At 37.4% G+C, this 22,513-nt stretch overlaps 1 protein-coding gene across 12 annotated transcripts in view; it reads left to right on the forward strand.

Annotated features, from left to right (window-relative positions):
* EIPR1 (EARP complex and GARP complex interacting protein 1) overlaps positions 1-22,513 on the forward strand; it is a 126,699-nt gene that overhangs the window by 26,779 nt on the left and 77,407 nt on the right. For all 12 annotated transcript variants that reach the window (XR_008576257.1, XR_008576254.1, XR_008576259.1 and 9 more), the window contains one exon: positions 20,663-20,819. Coding sequence is in view for 2 of the 12 variants with exons in the window: in XM_054819250.1 (XP_054675225.1) it covers positions 20,663-20,819 (157 nt within the window). In the remaining 10 variants the exon portion in view is untranslated. The remainder of the gene's footprint in view (positions 1-20,662; positions 20,820-22,513) is intronic.

The following is a 22,513-nucleotide window of genomic DNA, read 5'->3' on the forward strand; positions in this document are numbered from 1 at the left end:
TCCTATGTGGTTTTTGTGAGTGTGTGTCTTGCAGATGCTTTGTTTCCTATAGAACTTCATTTTGATCTGCTCTCCTGTTTATACATCCCTCCCCTCCTCTGACCTGCCGTTTCAGAATACTGTTAAAATGGAGGCGGACTATTTCCTAAGGACTTAAAGTACTGTAGAAAGTAAATTTCAGCTACACTATTAAAGGAAGAGGGAATGCAGAGGGATTTTTCTGTAGGCCATTTGAAGAGTTTTGCATCCATGCCAGTTTTGCCAACAATGGATGGCTCCTTGCTGAATGGCTTGGATGTCATCTCTGCATGGCAGAGTATTTGTAAAGGGGGTGAATGGTCATGATGATGTGTTTGGGGAAAACTATAATTCTAAAATAATAATTTTGACAAGTATAAAGGGAATTCTTAGTCCAATAGTTTCTTCTTATATTTAGGTTTTGCAGAGAATAAACTTTGGTTGTATCCCGTAAGCTAGAATAAAAGCTCAGATGTATGCATTGGTCTGCTCTCATCTCTTTAGAATGCCAGTGAGAAAGTAGTGGTTTGTTTAAATTTTGATACTATGTAATGGCTAGTTACTTGTGTAGTTACTGTGTTCTGATAAGTGTTCTACAGAAGCTTAGAAGAGATGTTAAAACTGAGAAGTCAAGGGCGTAAGGCAAACTGGTGGGTTTACATGAAGTGATGGGGAGATACAGGGGAGGAAATAGAGAAGTGATCCAGACTAAGAATTCTGCATTGGTGGAAAATACAGTTTGCCTGCTGAACCCCTAGTTGGATCTAGGTAGTTATCTCCGTTCCTGTAAAAGTGAGTCTTGAAGTGATTAAAAGCAGCTACTTTGGTGTTTCTCCTGCATGCAGGTGAAGTATGTACTTTGGGGGACTACAGTAGATGACCATATCTCAGGAGCATAACTATAGGCAATGCCAATGTACTGTTAACTGTCACACATCTGATAGGAAAACGCTTGCTGAAAGGTGAAGGAGTGAAGGAAATGTTAAAATTGAAGAAATAAGGAAATCTTGAAGGAAGGAGTTCTCAAAAGTAAAATAGGGATATGTCATTTAAAGGACAAGTGTATGCCTGCACTGTTTGCGAGAAAGCAAGAAGGTACAAAGTCATATGCAGCCTTGGGACGATCGGTTCTGTGGAAGGCTGTAGAAATGTTAACAAAGTAAGATAGGGCCCCTAGATGTTAGCATTTTGTGTTTTCTTTACCATTTAGTGTCTGTCAGTGGAAAAATCGATTATTGTGACTTACTGTCTGCCTCTTCTTTTGGGTTTTGTGTTTTGTTTTGTTTTTTGATTAGTGGTTTCTATTTTGCATTTTCTTTCCTCTTTACCTATGGCAACTCCCTCTACTTTCCTGAGACCTTATGTTCGTCTTCCTTTCCATGCTACCTACTGAAATGATTGTGAAATAATTTGTTGATTCATAAGTTGTTGAGTCTAATTTGTAGCTTTGATCCCACTATAAGATGAACTGCGGTCTGGAGACTTCGACTTCTCCTTTTATTGTTTCAAACTGTGCTGGCAAACTAAACAAGATGTTTATGCTGATTGTTTATGCAAGTGTGAATTGGGTTGCAAGAGTATTTTCTCAGCTGCAAGAGTACCTTTATGTAATTGAAAACATGAAAATTAGAATGTGACATAACAGGCCACAAAAAATAACAGCATTAAAGTCTGATGTTTGGAATGACTTACTTTAATGATGTCAAGCAGGATGGGAGCAGGTGTGGAAAGTGTGTGTGCATGAGCTATATCAACACTGAAAATGATTTAGGAACAAAACAACTGTTACCTGCTAGCTTGTGAGGGATAAAACCTGCTGACTGTAAGAATTTTAACATTGAATAATCAGATTTTGATATCAGACAGCTGGCTGATCTTGGTCTTACTGATTTCATCAGTATTGCTATAATGATGATTTTTTTTTTTTTTGAAACTGTAACTCCTAGAGTAAAATAAATAGTCTCAGGATATTAGACTGACATTTTTAAGGTTATGTATGTATTCCAGTAATCTGAACAGAGCCATGGCATCGACATAGGGACTGACTTGCAATAGTGCATACTGTTAAAACTGCTAGGGTGCTCCCTGCACAGTTTTGGTGTGGGCCACCTAGCCCTTTCAGGCAATGATGCCCAGAGGTAGTCCAAGAACATCATGAGCAGTTTGAGTGTAGCCTGAGTTTAATTACTAGGTATTAGGTGCACACATTCATTGAGGCAAGATATTTGTCTAACAATGATAGTTGTCTAATTTATCTTGGAGTTCTTGCTTCTGAAAAGGGTACTTCTTTTCTAGCTGCTTTCAGATGCCAAATTCTGAATTAGACAGTGGACCAGAGCTCTTTGCCAGCATGGTAATTTCTGAATTTATAGAAAGGTTCTGAGTAATCTGAGGTCTAAGAAATGTTCATGACTTGACTAATTAAAATGGAATAATTCAAACTCTTAAATATAAATTTCAACAAATTATATAGACTATACTGAAAAATTGCTTTTGGAGTTGCTTGTGATTCTCTCACCAACACTTTTGAGAATTGAATGATTGTCAGCAGAACTTCAAGAGAAATAGTTCTTTTTTTTTTTTTTTTTTAAACCACTGACATCTCTTGTTTGAGACATATGTCTGAATACAGACGTATCTTACCAAGCATTTGACTTAGGATTTTTATTCCTAGCTTTCCCTGTCTTGCATTTGTAATACTTATTCTACCTGTATTTGTTATAATTTACTAAAAAAAAAAAAGTAATATCTTCTGAAACATTTTTATTTCTGAATTTACATAAGATTAGTTTATTCCTATGGAGCTCTAGAAATGTATTAAATTTTTTATTTGTTAAACTTTTATTACCAATTTTAGCAGTTTAAACAACCAAAAAGCATTAGTGATTTTAAATTCAATTTTCTGACTTGTGAAATAAAATTGTTTACAACCAAGAAAATGACTTCCCAAGAAGGCCTAAGCCCTGATGTTATAAGGCCGAGGGTTTTGATATATTCAGCACTGCAAATAAGAGTTCCTTCAAACTTGGTGCATCTTGGTTATATCCCATTTTCACCGATGTGAAGCAAATTACTTCAATTATTTTGAAATTTTTAAAAAATATGAAGTAGGCAAGCCATATGATCATTTTTTTATTCATTTGTACTTTGAGCAGTAGACATGTATGCTTATGTAAATGAAAATTTATTACATACTATTGCAGATTTTTAGGGCAGACGTGTTACATTGATAAGCATCTATTGTCCTGATGGCATCAGTATGTGCCATTGTATCTGTTCTGACTGCTGTTTATTACTAATGAATCAGAGATTTCTTTCAAAGGAGGGAAATGTGATTGCAGTCATCAACTGCAGAACTGTTTAAAATCTAAAACAGCTGTCTGAAGGTCTCATATCTATAAATGCAAAAAACTTGAAAATCAGTTTGTGAAAGGAAAAAGAGGGTCATCATTTTTTTTTTCCCCTTCCATTCCCTTCACAAATGCAAGCAACCCAAATATATGTTTTGCTCATATCCTTTCAACATTTCCTCCCGACATCAGATCTTCTTATCTTGATTACTAGATAACCGGTGACACTGGCATCCCAGGATTCGTGTGCTGATGAAGGAAGGGCTATTGATCAGTCTGTTTTCAGACTTCCATTTTTATTGAGCAGCTATTTAGCTTCAATGACTAAAAAAAACTTGGAGGAATTTTAATTAAAGTACACTTTTCCATAAAAATTTGCAGTTTGCAGTGCACGGGCAATATTCTCCATCTTGCGCTCCTCCATAATAATGGGATTATTTGCTGTTCACCTGAATGTAGTAATAAGATTACTTGAACTGTTGGGAAAGGTAAGAATGTCTTTGGTGTTATAAATTAATCCCTGTGTGTCTCATTCCCTGTCTGTGTCTTCCTTTTGTTTTGAAATATGGCTCATTTAAGAATTGGTTATCACAAAACCTAGTACTAATTCCTGACAATTTCTGCTTTGGGGGTTGAGAGGAGCAGATGAAGAGATACTGAGCTACCATTCCTACTTATTTCCCAAATAGATCAGGAGGAAAGGGAACCTAGTTGTCCTGATTTGATTTTTCAGGACAACCTTTGCCTGTATAGAATTAAAAGTTTTCTTGGACATAACTATCAGTTCTGGTGGAAAACCTATAGAGGTGGGGTAAAAAAAGGAATGACACAACCTTCTCTTGTTTGTTAGTGTGAACTGATGTTGGTATGGAGTGGATTGGTGAGATGCAGCAAGGCATTTTATCTTCACGCTGCTATTTCTGTGAAAATTAACCTTAGAGGTAGTTCTTATGTACTTATCTTTTCCTTCCAAATGGAATAGTGCCAACCTGTTGATCAGACCAATGATTGGTTCATCTGTACCAGTATCATGACTCCTGCAGCAGCAACAGGAGATCCTACGTAGAACAGTGTAGACAGGCTTATAGACAGGTCACTAATCCTTTTTTTGAACTAGTTGAGACTGCCTTCTGCCACAGACTTTTGTAACATCAATTTTCAGTCTGCTACTCACTGGCCAAACTCCCCACCCTTTCTTTTTAAACTTAGCTTGTAGTATTTCAGTGAGTGCCACTTAGTTCTAAGATTGCAAAATTTGGCTTGTAATAGCAATTCTTTCACCTTGCCACTGCTTTTCTGTTTCTGTAAACTTAGGTCATGTTCTTCCTAAGTTGTTTTCCTTCTAAATTAAATAGTCTCAATCTTTTGAACATCTAAGAAGAGAGTTGTTCCGTCATTTTCATTTAAGTTGCCCTTCTCCAACTCTGCTATGCCCTTCTTTAGATGCAAACACCAGAATTGCACTCTCCATTTGAGATAAGGGCCTATCAAGTTTTTATGGGGCTGTGAAACAATTCCTTCTATTTTATTCTCAGTGCCCTTTGTAAGGATGCCTAATGTTTTGCTGACTTCCATAGCTACTGCTGTGCATTAGGTCAAGAGAACTGTCAGTCTTGACACACAGAGCTTTTTTCTGAGTTATAACTGCTGGTTCTGACTGCAGCATCACATTGGGATGGCTTAAATTATTTTTCTCTACATGTATTAACTAACCTTTGTATACAGAGAAGCTCATCTGTCACTTTTTTTGACCACCAAGTTTTCTGGGGTCCTTCAGTTGTTCTCACCTTTGGCATGGCATGGAATTACCTGAAAATGTCAGCTCCTATAAGACTAGGAGTTGACACTGTGACACTAATAACAGTATTTGGGGAGCTCACAGTAGAATGCCTCTTCTGTTTTTAACTTTAGGCTTTCAGATAAATCCTTGGTTTAAATCCATGGGATAAAGCCAGATGAATTCTTCTCACTAGGAAGAGGAAAAATGAAATTTAAAAGCAAAATGTCTATCAAGCGTAACAATATTGAGATTTTTTTTAAGTCAGGTTGTTACCACTGCAACAAAAATAGATTCTATGTGTAAAATGGGTGACTAATGAAAGCAGCACTCAAAGTTGGTTAAAAAGGTTTTCCCAGACCATCTTGAAATTAAATACTCGAAAAATAATTTCCTATGTTGCTGTCTTGTGTGTTTGTGCTTGCCACTGCTTCTCTTAAGAATTCAATTTCTTATTCACATCCATTGAAATATATGTGGAAACCGATTTATTTTCCCAGTGCAAATGTGTTTTTCAACTCCTACAAAAATAGGTTCTGCACTTCCATTATGCCACTAGAGGGCAAAAGAAAGTGCGGATGGAGAAGCCTGTTATTCGCAACTTCACGCAGGCTGGCAGGCACTTGTGCAAACACCTATCTTGGTTTTCTGTTTTCTTTTTCCAGACAAGATGGGTGCCACTGCGCAGCGGTTCTGAAGACTCAGTATAAGTAGCTTGGGTTTGTAGATCCAGAACATCAGGACATACAAGCACAAAACTGTTGTTTAATTTTGATGAAAAGGAAAAGAAAGTTTGTATTTAAAATCCATTAATTTAAAACATTAAATCTGCTGTGAGTTATGGCTGTCTAGTGCATTGCACTTATCACACAGTAAACTTGTGTATTAAAAAACTTCCTGCAGAGAAAATTAATCAATAAGAGTATTGGAAATAATGCTGCTGGTGATGCTCTCAACTGCTTAATATTGAAGACAGCAGGTGACACTTCACTGGTTTCACTTTCCTTTGCTCTAGTGAAAACATTCCATGTAGGGTAATCATATAGAATGGTTTGGGTTCGAAGGGACCTTAAAAATCATCTGGTTCCAACCCCTCTGCCATGGGCAGAGACACCGTCCACTAGACCAGGTTGTTCAAAGCCCCTCAAATCATTGGCACAGCCATGTGATATGCTGCAGTCATCAAAATGGGGAGGGAAGTTGAATGCATCTCTTGAAATATTCCCCAGTGTTCTTCTTAGGAGAAATGGCAGGATGTACAGAAGAAAGGTTATTCCCATAGTTGGCGGGAAGAAGTAAATGTGCTTGGTGTTCTCCTTGTGTTCTTTGTAGGTTGTACCTGTTGTTTTTCTAGCAGTTCTAGCTGCTACGTGTAACTTGTAGCATTCCTTTCAAATTACTCTTCAATAAGGTTTTAAGTGAGATGATTGACTATCTAATCCATGTGATGGAAAATCACTACAAAAGTGGTGAGGGGCTTGAGAAATTGTTCCATGTTGATTGCTGTTCAAGTTTGAAGGCCTCTGTGTGTAAATGTATGTTGAGTTTGGTCCAAATGAAAAGTAACATAGCTGTATTTTCTTAGCGTGTGCTACAATCTTATTCATATGTTAGACTGCTGTAGGAGTCAAGCTCAGTAGTATCTCAGCCAATGTGTAGGAGCAGATACATAGGGAAAAGTATAAGAATTGGGAGAGCGTATATAATATAATTAACTTGAAGCACAGATGCTTGTTATCCCTTGATTTAGGATTTCATCTTTATTTGACAACTGTTATCAGGATAATTGTAACGTTTGTCCTATGAAGCAAAATAGAACTAATGTCAGAAAAAAGAGGGAGGAGAGAGAATGATTGAAATTGAAGTATTACAGGATGGTCATGATATTGAAAAGAATGCTTCTGAAATACAGCAAGTGGATACAATGCTTCTGAATTAGAACTGTCACTGGGAGAGAATCTGTAGAATTATCAGGCTGCTCTATCCTTCAGCGTTAGAAGGTTTCATTCTCCTCCTCCCTTTTTCTGAGATTAGAACAAGAAAAATGTTTTTTTCTTCAATTTCAAATAGCTTTCTAACTCAAAAATTTCAAATATTGAACTGAACTAGCATAATAAACTGAAAGAAAATGTATTCTTTCTCCACCTCCAGTCAATGCTACTGTTGCAGTAAATAACATTTTGCAGATACACATAAGGTCTTACAGTATGTGTTTAGGCATTCTGGTCCAACTAGCTTGTTAAATAAGTGAAATTTAGAAGCTTGCTTTTCTTTGGTTTTTATTAGACTTCAGAGTTATTCACGAATCATGTTAAGTGAAATCAAGTATAGTGTGCAAGTTCCTTCCAGTAAACATTTAGACATTTTGGAACTCTACCTTTTTCACATTCCATTTTCTGTGACACTCTTTCCACCACAGAAAGATAGCCTGCTTTAGCTTCCCTGTTTTGCATCTTGGAAAGCTGGAGAGGTTGAAGGAGAGTCATTTGCTTGATTCTCAAAGGCAATTTATTTATGTATTTATTTATTTTTTCTTCTGCTGACTTATATCCATACCCCAATGCAAGTCCAAACCATGTCTTAAATGTTTAGCCAGTTAATAATTTTTTGATAATGCAGGAGATCTAGAGTTCAATCTAGTCATCTGATAAGACTAAATCTGTACTCTATTCTCTACAGTCCTTATATGAAAATATGTTAAAATGTTTTGAAATATTATAATTTGAGGGTTTTTTCCTAATTTTAGGTAATAGTTTAAAACCTCAATTATTGTAACTTATGTGGGTGTTTAGAAGGAAGCTGTTCTCCAGCTGGTCAGCCCCCACAGTGTACTGGAGCATAAGGTTATTCTTCCCCAGGTGCAAGGCCTTGCATTTCATTCTGTTGAACTTCATAAGGTTCCTGTTGGTCCATTTCTTTAGACTGCTGCGGTTCATCTGAGGTACCCTGAGGTCATTAATGAAGATGCCAAACAGTATTGGCCCCACTGTCAGTCCCTGGGATACACCTCATGCCACTGATTGCAACCCTTTAAGAGTGGCAGTTCAGCCACTTTTCAGCCCACCATGTTGTTGGCTTATATGTAGTCTGTACTTCATCAGCTTGTCTGTGAGGATGTTATGGGAGGCTGCACCAAAGGCTTGTTAAAGTGAAGATACATATCAACTACTCTCCCCATGTTTACTGAGCCTGTATTTTCAATTTAATTTTCATTGCAGAATGCAATCGTATTGGTCAGGTATGATGTTCCCTTCATAAATCTATGCTGAGTACTCCCAGTCATCTTATGTTTGGAAGTGTTTTCCAGGTTCACTTAATCTATCACCTTCCTAGGGACTGAGGGGAGGCTGTAGATCTTCCTTCTTGTCCATCTTATAGATAGATATGACATTTACTTTCTTAAAGTCCTCAGGAACCTCTCCCCATCACTATGATCTTTCAAAGATAATTGAAAGTGGCTTCATAATTACATTGGCCAGGTTCCTCAGCTCTTGTGGATGCATCCACTCAGGTCCCATTTGTTTAAATACTCCCTAACGTCTCTATGGAGAGTGAGTCTTTATTGCTCCAGACTTTCCCACTGGTCTTGGGGACCTGGGATCCCTGAATCTCGTGGACAGTAAAAAAACCAGGGGGAAGAAAACATTCAGTACTTTGGATTTTTCTGTGTTCTGTTATCACGTCCCCTGCCCCATTCAGCAGTGGGCCCACATTTTCTCTGGTCTTCCCTTTGCTGCTGATGTATCTGTAGAAGCCCTTCTTGTTGACCTTTGGCTCTTGCCAGATTCAACTCCAGATGAGCTTTAGTTTCCTTAGCACATGCTTGTGTGGGGACATACTGTTCCTTCCAAGTCACCTGTCCCTTCTTTGACCTCTTGTACACTTTCTTTTTATTTTCGAATTTAGTCAGGAAGTCCTTGTTCACCTGTGCAAACCTCCTGCCACTTTTTTTGCTTCCTGCTCATCTGGATGTACCATTCTTGAGCTTGGAGGAGCTAAACCTTGAAAATCAGCCTGCTCCCCTGGATCCCTTTTCTCTCCAGGACTGTCTTCTGTGGGATTCTTCAGAGCTGATCCATGATGAGGCCAGCGTCTGCTCTCCTTAAGCCCAGGCATGTGTGATTCTGCTATTTGCCTTGTTTCTTCATGTCAAGGAATAAGATGAACTCCTCCGTCTCATGATCTTTGTAGCCCAGGCTTCCCCCAGCCTTCACATCTCTGACTGGTTCTTTGATATTTGTAACTGTGAGGTGCAGGGGAACAAGGTATCTCATGGATCACCAGTGTTAGTTATTATCAATGCATTGTAGAAACCTGCTGTATCCTACTACATTTACCTTCAGTAGACATTGAGGTGGTTAAAAGTCCCACATGAAGAGCAGGACCTATGAATATGAAGCTCCTTATTGTTGTTTGAAGGTTGTCTTATCTTTTACTTTATCCTTCCTGTAGCAGATACCCACTGCAATATTGCCATGTTGGTCTACCTGCTAATCCTAAACCATAAACTCTCAGTTGGCTCTTATCCGTCCCTCCACAGAGCTCCATACATTTTAGTTGCAGTCATTCATAAAGACAATTCTTCCCTTTCACCTTCCTCATCCGTCCTTCCTAAAGAGTCTGTATTCATCCATGCCTCTGATCCCAGTGAGATCGTACGTCCCAATAAGACTGTACATTTGGAATAAACTTAAGGCATATTTCGTCGATACTAGCAAAGAGATTGTGTCCTATCTCTGAGCAGAAGATTTCACTGTGGGATGGCTTAGGGCTTAAAAAAACCCCCACAACCAAGGCTTTTATGATTCTATTTGATTATATTTTAATGTTTTTTCTTTTTAGATTTTAAGCTTTTAGGGAAGAGCTATATGTCTTTCTGTACTCTAGTTCAATAAAAAACTTATGATGGGGTTTCTGTCCTATGAGCACTTCTGAGCTGTAAACAAATGAGAACTGAATTAGTCATTAGCAGCTGACTGCCAACAACATGTATTGTTTGAATGCCCCAAGCTGAGAAAACTGGTGACTAGTATAGGGCAATATTCATTCTTTTTCTTTCTCTGGACTTCTGGGTGTACCAGCTATTGACACCTCAAGATACCAGGTAAGTGGAATTCAACTTAAAAAAAAAAATGAGTAACTTACATTTCTTCTATTAGTAAAACCAGCTTTCTTATCATAGCATTTGTAACTGACTTCATGAACAGAACAAGAAACGGTATTGTATCTACCTACTAATTGTTTATAATTATTATTTTCTTCCATTAATTATTTGTGGTTGATGTGCTCACACATCTGAAAGTTAGCAACCCAAATTGACCAGATAATGTAAAGATTTAAGCAGTTTATGACTCAGATCTAAGCTCTGAATCACAAGTCACTGCTGGAAGAAAGTTTGTTTGTCAATAGAGTGGCCACACATCTGTGCGTCTGTTGAGGTAAAGTACAAAGTGGAGACTTATCAGGGGGAGCGAACCCATCTTTTCAAATCAAGCTAGTAGTTAGAACTTGACCCAGTAAACTTGGGGCAGCCACATAAGCTGCTCAAGTTGGGTATAGTGACATTTGTCCTGTTTGAAGTAGACTTCTGTGAGCTGTCAAGTCATTATATTTGTCTTTGGAACTCCCATGGAGGAGAATGGGAATGCTAAAGGTTATTTAAATAGAACATTGAATGTGCGACTGTCTAGTGAGGTGCCTGACGCAATTGGGGGTAAGTGCTTTGCAACTCCCATGAAGTTCTTAAGGAGTATAGTGGTTTAATATCTCGTGGAACATCAAGTGGGAACCTTAGTGCATTGCTGTTGTCGATCCCTACTTAAGTGACAGCTGCCATGGCTTTCTTGGTGATGGAAGTGAGTGCCTCCATGAGACTCCTGCTTTCTCTTTGCCCTTTTTTTGTGTGTATTATCAATGTTGATAATGGTGTTCAGCTTCACTAGCCTGAGTGATGATGGAAGCCAACATGTAAATATGGTTCATTGGCTTTTATTGGTGTATTGTGCCGTTCTTCTCAGCACAGGGTTAAATCTCACTATGTTTTTTATGTGGCCAGCTGATACCTTGCTTTTTGTATGGCTCCCACTGTTGCACTTACAGTGTGCTGGTAGTAACAATAGAAGGAAGATTACCACAAACAAACAAAAGCATATAGTTAGTGTCTCCATTCTTTTCTATTCTGTTAAAATACCTAGAGAGATATATCTGAAGTATCAAACAAGCCATAAGTCATTGTTGTGACTTATGAGATCTGGTCACATGAAGTGTCAGAAAGAAAGCATGCCTATTTATGCTGCTGAGCAGCTTTTACAGTGTTGCAGCCAAATTCTGCAAATTATTGAAGAGCAAAGTTCAGCTCATCAATATAGTGATGGTTGCAGTTCTTCACTTGGGCTGTCCCCATGTGGCAGAGTTCCAGACATGCAGTCAGTAAATTTTGAGCTCCCTCAAATAGGTATATATCTGCAGAGCATATCCCCCCCAAAAAAGTATGTGCTAGAACATTGTCTCAAATCATCTCTGGATAGCATAAGAAACATCAGACTATAAAAAAGTGCAATTTATGCCTTCTCCAGTTTTTCAGCCTGCTGACTGCCTGCTTTCTATGGGTTCTGTCTCCTGTTTCCATACAACATGATGGGTTTACCTGTCTCTCCATGTCATACCCCATGGCTTTGCACAATCTTAGATTGTTATTCTCTCTGTGTTACTGTTCAGCATGCAAGGTTTTTAAAACCTCCTTAAACATCTGTATATACAATGCAAACATAGGAACCTGTTGTCTAGAGACATAAGCCGTATGTGTGTTGTATCAGTGTGCAGTAAATGTGAATTTATGGTCACCTATGATCTGCATGCTAACAAGAAGGCTGCTGTTTATGCAGTGCTTTCCACATAGTTGGAGTAATGAGACAACAGTTAAGTATGGAAGATGTCCTGTGTATGAATACGTCTGGACTGTTGCATGTTACTGTTTTTCTACTAATTATTTCTACTTTCAGCTCCCCTTGAAAATGTACTTCTATTAGGATACAGAGTGAGCTGCTGTGTTACATTTCTGCCCTGTTTCCATATTTATCTTTTTTCAAAAAATTCAAAGGCTGTCTTTTGATAGCTAAAAAGTGTATCTAAGTGATGGAAAGAAACATTAAACTGCCTACAACTCTTTATTTCTACATATATCTCACCCCATGTATTTCAGAAAAATGTAAAATGAAAGACTATGCAGGCTTTAAGCACAAAAAATTAAATTCTTAACCCAGAAAAATGTGTTGTTTCCCCCCCTTCTTTTTTAGCCTGTGAAGGACATGTTGTCAAATAAATGGAATACACTTTATCTCTTTATGAATTGACTAAAAAGGTTACAAGGTTATTCTTTTAAAAAAGATGAATACTTGTTTCAGTTTTTATTTCTTAATTTTATTAAACTAGGAGAAGCATGTTTACATTCATTAATAAGGAAGAGTGATAACTCTGTTTGTCAATAGTAAGAAGGAGGCTTCTGAACACTAGCTGCTTGTTCCTGTCATACCGAGAGCATTAATGGGCACCAGCTGGGCTGTAGCTATAGCAGCTTCACCACTTCAGCCTTGCACAGCAAGAACTGCTGTGGCAATGCTGCAGAAGGGCCTCCTGTGCAGATTTAGGAAGTATACACTTCAGTTGTTGTTCCCTGGGCAACAGAGTAACTGCAGCCAGCTGGCTTTGCACCACCTGAGCTGATCAAAGAGCAAACCCTGTCAGGCACTGATACTTCAGCTCCTCCGGCTTCAGTGTGAATGTCTGCATGCAGTGATGTAGGAAGCATTGTCATTCAGGTTTCAAGGTTAAACACTGGGGAATGAAGCAGAGTGACAGCAGAAAGTAACATGAAAACATTGTTCCTGTAGATTCTACCATCTGATGTGTATAGCTGTTGATTATAGAAAACTAATTTAAAAATACTGAATTATTAGCGTACAGATAAAATGTGTTTCAAAATGATGCAAAAAGAGAACAGGAGACTAGCAGTAACTGGCTTGAATATATTCTGTTGGGAGAAGAAAAAACAATCAAGAATGATTTATCATATGTGTTTAGTTAAGAGACTGTAAAGAATGATTGGAGACAAAGATTAAAATGCTTTGTAAAATGATATAATTAGTTAGGACTGAGTAGAGGTGGATCTAAGTCTGCTTTGGGTAACTGCTGTAAGCTTCTGACAGGTCAAGGCTGCAGTTGTTATATGTGTCAGAACATACTTCGGTGGTATGGGAGGTTTTATTCAGCAAGTGGCGCCAGAAGAATGAAAAGTAGATGATTGAACAGCAACGAACTGTAATGTTGGCTGATGTGGACTCATGTAATTGGGATCAGAATCCACTTGAGTCTGGGGGTGGGAGGGGCAGGTGATAATATTTCTTGTATGTCTATTCTTGCACTTTTCCCTTTATATTATGGCAACACCTACTTAACGCTTTGCTTAAGAGGGGGGGTTAATGTCTTAAAATCCTGTTTTAAACTTTGTTATCAAATAAATAAAAATTGATATTATTTTTAATAACTCCTCTTAAAATTTCTCCTTTATTTTTTCTAATGTTTCTATTTACAACCTGTAAAAGGTACTAACCTCACTTTTGGAGAAATTACTCCAGTGGGTGAACTGGTGGCAGGCAGAACATGGATAAGTTATAGTATTTACTGGTTTTATCAAGTTCAGGGTGTGCCTCAATCCACACCTGAAAGAGGAAGGCAAATGGAGCTCGTGGGTTTCTGCATGTACTCAGACCTCTTATTTGCTCAAACTGCAGGTTATTGATTAGTATCCACACTTCTGATGAGGATTTGGTTTTTATATTCCATATATTCGTTTGGTTTTTCTATTTCATATTTGGTTTAGTTATATTTGACTGATGGAAGTGTCTTCAAAGTAGTTGCAGGTGTTTTGTTTGTTTGGTTTGTTAAAACTGAAACCATTAAGCTTTTAAGTAGAATAGTTTCTTTCTCTAGCTCACTTCCAAAAAAACATATTTGGGGAGGGAGAATTTCAGTAAAGGGATTCAGTCTGAGAAAACAATGAAATTACTGGGTTGTTTTCAATTGGAAAATCACTTACAGCTCCAACATTACAAGTATGGCTTTTTGTTCTCAATAATATAAAACCAAATAGAGGTCTAAGTGAGAACACTTAGTCTCTACAGTGACAAACTAGACTGCATCTTTCTTGTACATCTATTCTGATTTATTGCATCAGTTGTCCAGATACCAATTGGTTTCTTAGTATGTTTACTGGAGTCGCATGTGTCCTTCTTAAAGCTGTTATTTATTAAAGAGAATAAACTGTGTCTTTCAAGAAGTCTGTATAAACAGATTTTTATGACACCTGATGTTCTGTTGAATTCTTTGTAGTTTTTCAGTCTATGGCATTTTCTGAAGGAATCTTTATAATAATTCTGAATTACTTAAAATTTTAGGTTCTTTTCTCTAAATCTGGATGCGTGTCAGAGCTCACTTCTTTCATTATGTAAGTCTTTAACTGTAAGAGTTGCTGAAGCAAACTCAAGGGTTGTATGAAGTGCATAGACAAACCCTTCTAGCTTAAAAATCTGTAAATTCATTAAAAATTGTAATTTTCCACAAGGGCAGGAATGACTTTCAGTGTCCTGAGCAAATGTATTGCATCTGGAATCAGCAGTCTGGTTTCTTATATCCACATTTTTCTTTTTGCATCTAGTTCTGAAATGATTGTATAGTTGTTAAGGAATGTCTGCTGGCTACTGCGTTCCAGCAGCAACAGTACAGTGAATTGATCTGTTGGAGTGACATAACTCTATAAAGGAGTAACAAGTACTTGTAGTTAATGTTACATATGTGTTTCTTTCCAAATTCTCATTAATAATTTCCTCTTATGTTTACCTTTCAGGCAAACTGGTGTGTGGTTTTGTTTTTTTTTTTTCCCAGGCTATTTCTTTCTCAGAGGCTATTGCTATAAGCTGGAGCAACTCTCCAAGGGCAACAGTGTTTGGAGGAAGACAAACAGGATGCTTTGCCTGTCTACAACTTTTACTTTTTTTTTTTCTGTTGAAACAGTTGGTAGTGGAAAGCTGAAAACTGTCATGGAAATAGCCCTCATTGAGAAGTCCTTTTGAGTGCTGCAGTGAAAATTGCTATTGATCTGACCAAGTTGTGACCCTTTGCAAATTGCACACTCTGCATGCAGAGAGTTTTCTCACTTGCTCAACTTGTAAAGTAGGCATCTAAAGATGGCCTTGTACTCACTAGCTGTGGTTATCTCTCTTAGGCTTTGGCTGGACTTGCCACAGTTTATTTCCTGTGGTTGGTTACTGCACCCTGATTGCTGCCAGCATCATGTGTGGTTGCTTCCTATCTCAGTGTTGTCAAAATGTGGGATTATTTGCTTATTCCTTGAATTTTAGTTTGCTTATTTCTAGGCCTGGATCATTTCAGCAGAACCAGGTAGATGAAATTGTGTACAGTCACTTTAATAGACGGTATCCTCTGCCCACAAGATAGTATTGATGACTCTGGGGAAACAGTGCCTACCAGGGACTTGTTGCAGTTGGAATAGTATGTCTAGCTCCATCCTTAGCAAAAGGTATACTGAAGATGGGTGATGAATTTGACAAGGGATTTCTCCTCAATGAGGAGGAACAAATGTGACAAAGATTAAGCAGTTCATTGTTTCATTCCTGGATAATTTTATGTGAACAGTGCTTTAAGAATACACTGGGACTCCCTTCTGCAAACCTTTCACTTGTTCTCTATGAAAGTGTAACATTCAGGTTCACAAGACAGGTTCAACAGTGCTTAAACCCACTAACATTTTTCTTAATGTGCTCAGTGGTGGGGGTACAACAGAGACTCACGTAACCTTATCCATTCTCTTCTGCATTGGTGCTGTGACATAAGTAAAAATTTTTGTTTCAATATGAGGTAGGGATGGAAAACTGGTTTCCAACTATGTAAATAGCTTTAAGAAAGGTGTAGAAGCATGACTTAAATAGACACTATGTGTTTTGCTTGCTTTTTTTGCTTTTATAGAATAATTGGCAATGTCATTTAAATATTGCATTCATATTAGTCCCTTAATATTTTTAAGAGATAATACCAGAGGTGGTAGATACAAATACAAAATGACTATGTTTTTATGTGCAGTAGGGTGATGTGAAGATAGTAAAAGAAGGGAAAATCTGGAGTTTCTCTTTGCCTGTAGGTATTATAGGTAAGCAATGGCACTGCAGAGGTGGTAGTGAAATTACTTAGTATTACTGGCTTTTTAAATTTTAATGTGATCACTTGGGAAATAAGGCTATATGGGTAATTCAATAAATACTGTGTACTGCTAGTGAGCTTGTCATACAGCTGTGAGAAGCTTGTTGTGGGACTTGGATTTCTATGCAATGAGAATTATCATGTGTCTGTGGGTTCCTGTAGGTTTGTTGCTAGAGGTTATTTGATTAAGAGGAATCATGACCCACAGAAAAGCTCCACTTCATGTGTCCTAACAGCGACACTTTCACTCAGCACTAGCATCTGCCCTCTCTTTTACCAGGGAGAAAATGGTATCTTTTAAGAAGTTCCTTATATAAAGGGAAATTAAGCCTTGCTTAAGGCCACCCATATCTCAAATTACTTCCATGGGAGGCCATGGCAATTCCATTTTGGTTTCACGCATCTGGGAATTAATAAAGTGTCAGAACTGTAGATAGGTACATAAAAAGTGCAAGGAGAAATTAATAGTGCTCTAAATCAAGTCTCTGCTCTACAGATTTCAGCCATGTATCTAATTCCAGAATTTGTCCAAAGTTTAAAATTAGAATCTGAAGATTTGCAATGCACATACGGTTGTTGATGATGGATGGTCATTCAACAGCTGGAAAGGGATCTGTCATTTTCCATGAGCATCTTCAAACCCAGCTGAAAGCAGAGGAGAATGTCTGTTCTGAGCGTTGAGAGGTTTTGTGTCTGTTGGCTTTTAGTGTTGTCCCTTTCTGATGCACAATGAATTTTATCTACGCTGCTAGTCCCAATGAAGTGAAGCAGACATGGAATGGCACAGAATTCTACATGTGTAATTCTGCACCAACCTGCATTTCAGACCCTTTTACTGTTACCAGTTGCTTACAGGAATATAAATGTTATGAGGAAGCAGAGGTAATAAACTTATTTTATACATGCATGATGGTAATGTGAGAAGAAACTTTTAGTAAATACCAAAATGTAATTAATGTAGTCATGAGAAGGAAGTAAATTTTTTTTGAGTGAAAAGAAGTGACAGCTCCCTCACTGAGTCTTTCTTAATGTTAATTAAAAATAGGTATCTATTTTTGTATTTCTCTTTCTGTAAACATGGATAGAAGAAAATAGCTAATTCTACTATTTGAGAAAGAATGAATAACTACTGTGATGTTGGGATCCCTATTAAGTTTGATAGATATTTTTAAGTTTAGAATTGTATTTTAAAGATATGTGCTAATATAGAAAACAGAGCAGATTTTTTTAATGAGAAAAGTTTAATATTGAAAAAATAATTGCCTAACACACTCAATAATAACAGCCAGTCATACAACAATCTACTGTGGTCAAATTACATTTCAAAAAGATAAGCTTCTGTCACGTTCTGGAAGAGCAAATGGCATCTGATACACATCGTATCATCAGAGCGGCTGAACAGCTTTCCTGAGAGGACATTATATGCTGGACTCCAAGGAATGGCATAGATAGGTCTGCAAAATGTGGAAATCTGATAAACTTGTTTTCACTACTCAAGCAAATCTCTTCTGCCTGGAGTATCAAGATACATTTCAATCTTGCTCCCTAGCAGCATTTGTAATAATAATTTGAAAACAACTATAAAATCTATGTGGAATTGCTGCACACATTAAAAATTCAAGCAGATTCATTTCAATGGTGGCTTTTGACAATTTACAAAACACCAAAGTGTTATAGGAGGCTGGGTCACATCAAGTTTCAGAGGGACTTCAATATAGATATATACACACACATGCTTTTTTTTTTTTTTTTTTTTTTTTTTTTTTTTTTTCCCCTCTTCCTTCAGCCTCCCTCAATCTTCAAACCAGTGCTTGTTTCAGATTTTTGATCTGGAAATCTGATTGTGTAAGAAACTAAATCTTTTTTTAAAAAAGTTATTCATAGGAACATACCATCAGAATTTCTAATTGTTCCAGTTTTAAGAAGTTAAAATGACATATTAAGGCTGTCTTAAGACTCATGGTGCTGTGCTAAGAGGAAGGATGGTTTGAGAAATGTGTCTTTGTTTTCCATTATTTGCTTTTCTGGTTGTCTGTATAGATCTTGATGATAGTGGAAAAGCCAGCACTTGATATGCATGGTACAGACCTTTCAGTAATTAACATCTACCAGAAACTTCTCTGTGGTGTTCTTTGATGTTCTGTCACATATTGATATTGAGGCAAAACATTTGATAAATCTCACCTTCTTGAACTATATTGCATTTTCAGTATAGGTTATTTATTATTTGTATGGTGTACAATGTATGCTGTGTGTTGATTTGCCCTTTGCTAAAGAAAGGTAGCCATCTGCTGCTGCTTCCTTCTCTTCTTTCAGTGGCATGTGGATTTAGAGTAAAGAGCTTGCCCCAAATGATTTGGAAATAGCTGTTTAGTTAGCATGCACTACAACTAGTAAAAGTTCAATTAAGTGTTAATAAATAAGGGATTATCCATCATCTTTAGATGTATGGTCTTCTGATACCGTATTCAACTTGTATATGCCGAATTACTGTAGAACAGTTATCTGCATCATACACATTTTATATTTAGTACAATCTATCAAATACCCAGTGCTTGTGTGTTCTGAATTCTGTGCTTGAATTTAAAATCATCTTCCTACCCTTGTCTCCTTCTCACGGAAATGGCCTTTTTCTCTTATTGGTTTGACCTAACCACCCAGGGGTTTTATTTCATATGGCTACTTTCTAAACATATCTGCATTCTTGCATTTTGGGTTTATTTACTATGTATTGCTATATATCAATTGGGTTTTGTCCTATTCTCTGTTGTTTGGGTGCCTTTTTTGCATATAGAATATCCTGATTGGCAACCTTTATAACAGAGACTTTTTTTCACTGCTGTTAATGTCATTTTAGCCTAAGAAGGCCTTTTTCAGGGTTACCATCCTTCCTCTTGAAAATACTCTCATTACAATTGTTCCTGTTTTCTTTCCACTGATGGAAGTTGGTCATGTCTGCTCATGGCTCTGTAATCAGGCATTCTGCATTAAAATCAACTAATATATATATGGAGTCAGAACTGTGAGGAAGAGGCATGCAAAATGACCTCAGAACAGAAAATGGTGTTCATTACTGCTTGTCCTCTGGACTTCTTGTTTAACACATCCTCCAGCAGGTAGTTGCAACCCCTGTTTTTGCCTCGCATCACTGTGGCCCGTTTATTTGTTCCTACTGTAGTGGATCATAGAATGGTTTGGGTTGGAAGGGACCTTAAAGATCATCCAGTTCCAACCCCCCTGCTGAGGGCAAGGACACCCTCCACTAGACCAGGTTGCCCAAAGCCCCGTCCAACCTGGCCTTGAACACTTCCAGGGAGGGGGCATCCACAGCTTCTCTGGGCAACCTGTTCCAGTGCCTCATCACCCTCACAGTGAAGAATTTCTTCCTAACATCTAATCTAAATTGACCCTCCTTCAGCTTAAACCCATTACCCCTTGTCCTGTCACTACACTCCCTGATCAACAGTCCCTGTCCAGCTTTTTCTGTAGGCCCCTGACCTATTCATCTTCTGTGAATCCTGGACCAGCGGCTGGAGCAACATGAACACATGCAATGCTGCTCTGATCTCCTCCCATTTTGCACTGCTACAAAATGCTATAGTGGGTGATGGGCGATGCCATATGTACATAGACCATATAGTGTTTTCTCCTCAATCTACAGTTGGCTTGTTCATGCATTGTAATACTTTGCTATATGTGTCTAAGTTCAGTTTGTCTTTCAGAAGGTGGTTTTATTTGGTAGAGTTAGACAAGTGTACTTACATGGCAAACTTAATTTTGCAATAAACAGTTACTGGTAGTAAAGGATATGACATAATGCTATAGATTCAACTGAAGATAGCCCTGAAAAGGAAAATGTTAAAACAATGTTTGAATCCTTATTGTTAACAAATTGAGCAATGTAACTTATGAGTTCATGTCTTCATTAACATCAATATGGGGAATGAAGCTTGGAAAACTTGCCTCCCCAAGAGTTACGTTTTCATGAGCACTGAATTTTGCCTTTAGACAGGGAGAAGCACATTAAATGTGTACTAATTATGAGTTTTGCAGCAACTTGACTGCGAACTTGAGGTCTGTGCCTGTATCCATATTCTGCATTCTTTGAATTCATCTTGGTATAATATTTTTAAATATTTTAAACAGCAGATGTGCATTGCTTATAGATTTGTGTAAATGTTGATGCACTGTATACAAAATATGTCTCCCATACAATGATCTGTTGACATTATTCTCTGTTGCTTAGCTTCAGACAGTAAAGTCATGACATGTGCTGCTGTTTGGAGGATGCCGAAGGAATTGGAATCAGGCAGTCATGAATCCCCTGATGATTCATCAAGCAACACTCAAACCCTGGAGCTACTCTGTCACCTTGACAACACAGCCCATGGCAATATGGCCTGGTAGGATTCTGCATATTTTATACTCCTAGAAAAAGCCTAAAGGATAGACCTGTGCTGTTAGATTTGTGCAGATTTATATTATAGAAGCTATGCTATACACTTTTAAAAACTATTCCATCTTTAAAAAAAAAAAGGTACAAATTGGATTTTTAGTTCCAGATGTTTCATAGATTAAAAACATTTATTATAGTCCTGCAAACACATATGGAGTAACAGCCTGTGTACTGTTTTAATGTGTTTCTGCCCACCTGCCCCCATCTAAAACCTTTGTTGCTCAAAGGTATAATACTTAGCATTTCAATATTTTATAGAATATAAATTTGATGGTGCACTGCAGTCTTTGTTTTTCAGTCTTAACTGATTTGGCATAAATACAAGTAATTTATTATTTGTTAAGGATAAGAATTCATTACATTATATGATGCCCGTTTAACTACTCTTCTGTTGCCTAAGAAAAGACAAGGAGAGCTGCAGTACTGCAGAGGGTATTACAGAGGTTTGTTTCCCCTTCCCCTCTGTTATTTAAAAGAAAGTTAGATTTGTTGGTTGTGTATTTGCAAGTTCTTTGCTTTGTGGGTATATACATGACATGTTCCCACTGCTGCTGAACAGATGCAGGGCAAAGAAATGTTAATACACTCAGTCTATATTTTAGCAAGTACAATGTTGTTTGACATAATTTTGGAACCACCTGACCATCTTCCACTGGCAGGAAAAGTTGAAACCATAAGAATATGGTCTGCTGTAGTCCCAGGAATGTCTGTCTGTCAGAAAGAGTGCAGAGTAGGAGGTGATCATGCAAGTTGTACAGTCCCTTTCACAATTGTCAGAGAACTTTAAGAAAAAAATGTGGAATAAACCAGCAGATTTTTGTAAATGAAATGTGACAACTCTGAACTGAAACTGAACAAGGATAATGCAACATCAATGTCGGATATTGCTGTAAGTGTCTTAGATGAGAGTGGAAAAGGCCTTGTTGGTTTCTGTATTCAGACACCTGCTGTGGAAGGTATCCATCATAATCTCATTATACTTAAATATATTCTAGTAGGAGTAATTTTAAATTATATCAAAAGGGAACAATACTTAAAATCAGTCTCAGTTCCTTTTCAAAATCTGGCCACATAAAAATTTCTATTCATTAGCTAGCTAGTAAAAACTTGAGAAGTGATAGTTAATTCAGTTGATTTTAAATTGTCATATGTTGTACCGTAAGTTTTAAGCATCTGTTTCTAGCCATTGATTTCTAGTTTAAGCCTTGTAGATTAAATCTTGACTTAAAAAAAAAAAAGTAAATAGAAGGTAATATTTATGAGGTGCTTCTTGGACAAGATTGCACATATCTGTGTATTCAAACGTGTGTTGTCTAGGCTATTTTTTTTCTCTAAAATCTCTACTTCCTGAGTGTTAAATTTCTTCATGGTAGTATCTTTTAGTTCTTTGCTACTCATTTTCATATGAATACTTCTCTTTATAACTCTTTGATTATATTAAACAATTTCCTTTTTATTGTTGAAACGTTTTGATAATTAGTTTCCGATATAGTTGGGAATATTATTTTTTGTTTGTTTTAATCTTCACCTTTTACCCCTTAAGATTTGTACTTTTTGTCTTTGAATTTTCCATAATCTGTTTCTGTGTAATGCTGGGATGCCAGAACTCTGTGTGGTAGCCTGATCACTAGAGCAGGAATA

The sequence above is a fragment of the Grus americana genome, chromosome 3 (assembly GCF_028858705.1).
Source record: "Grus americana isolate bGruAme1 chromosome 3, bGruAme1.mat, whole genome shotgun sequence".
NCBI lineage: Eukaryota > Metazoa > Chordata > Aves > Gruiformes > Gruidae > Grus > Grus americana.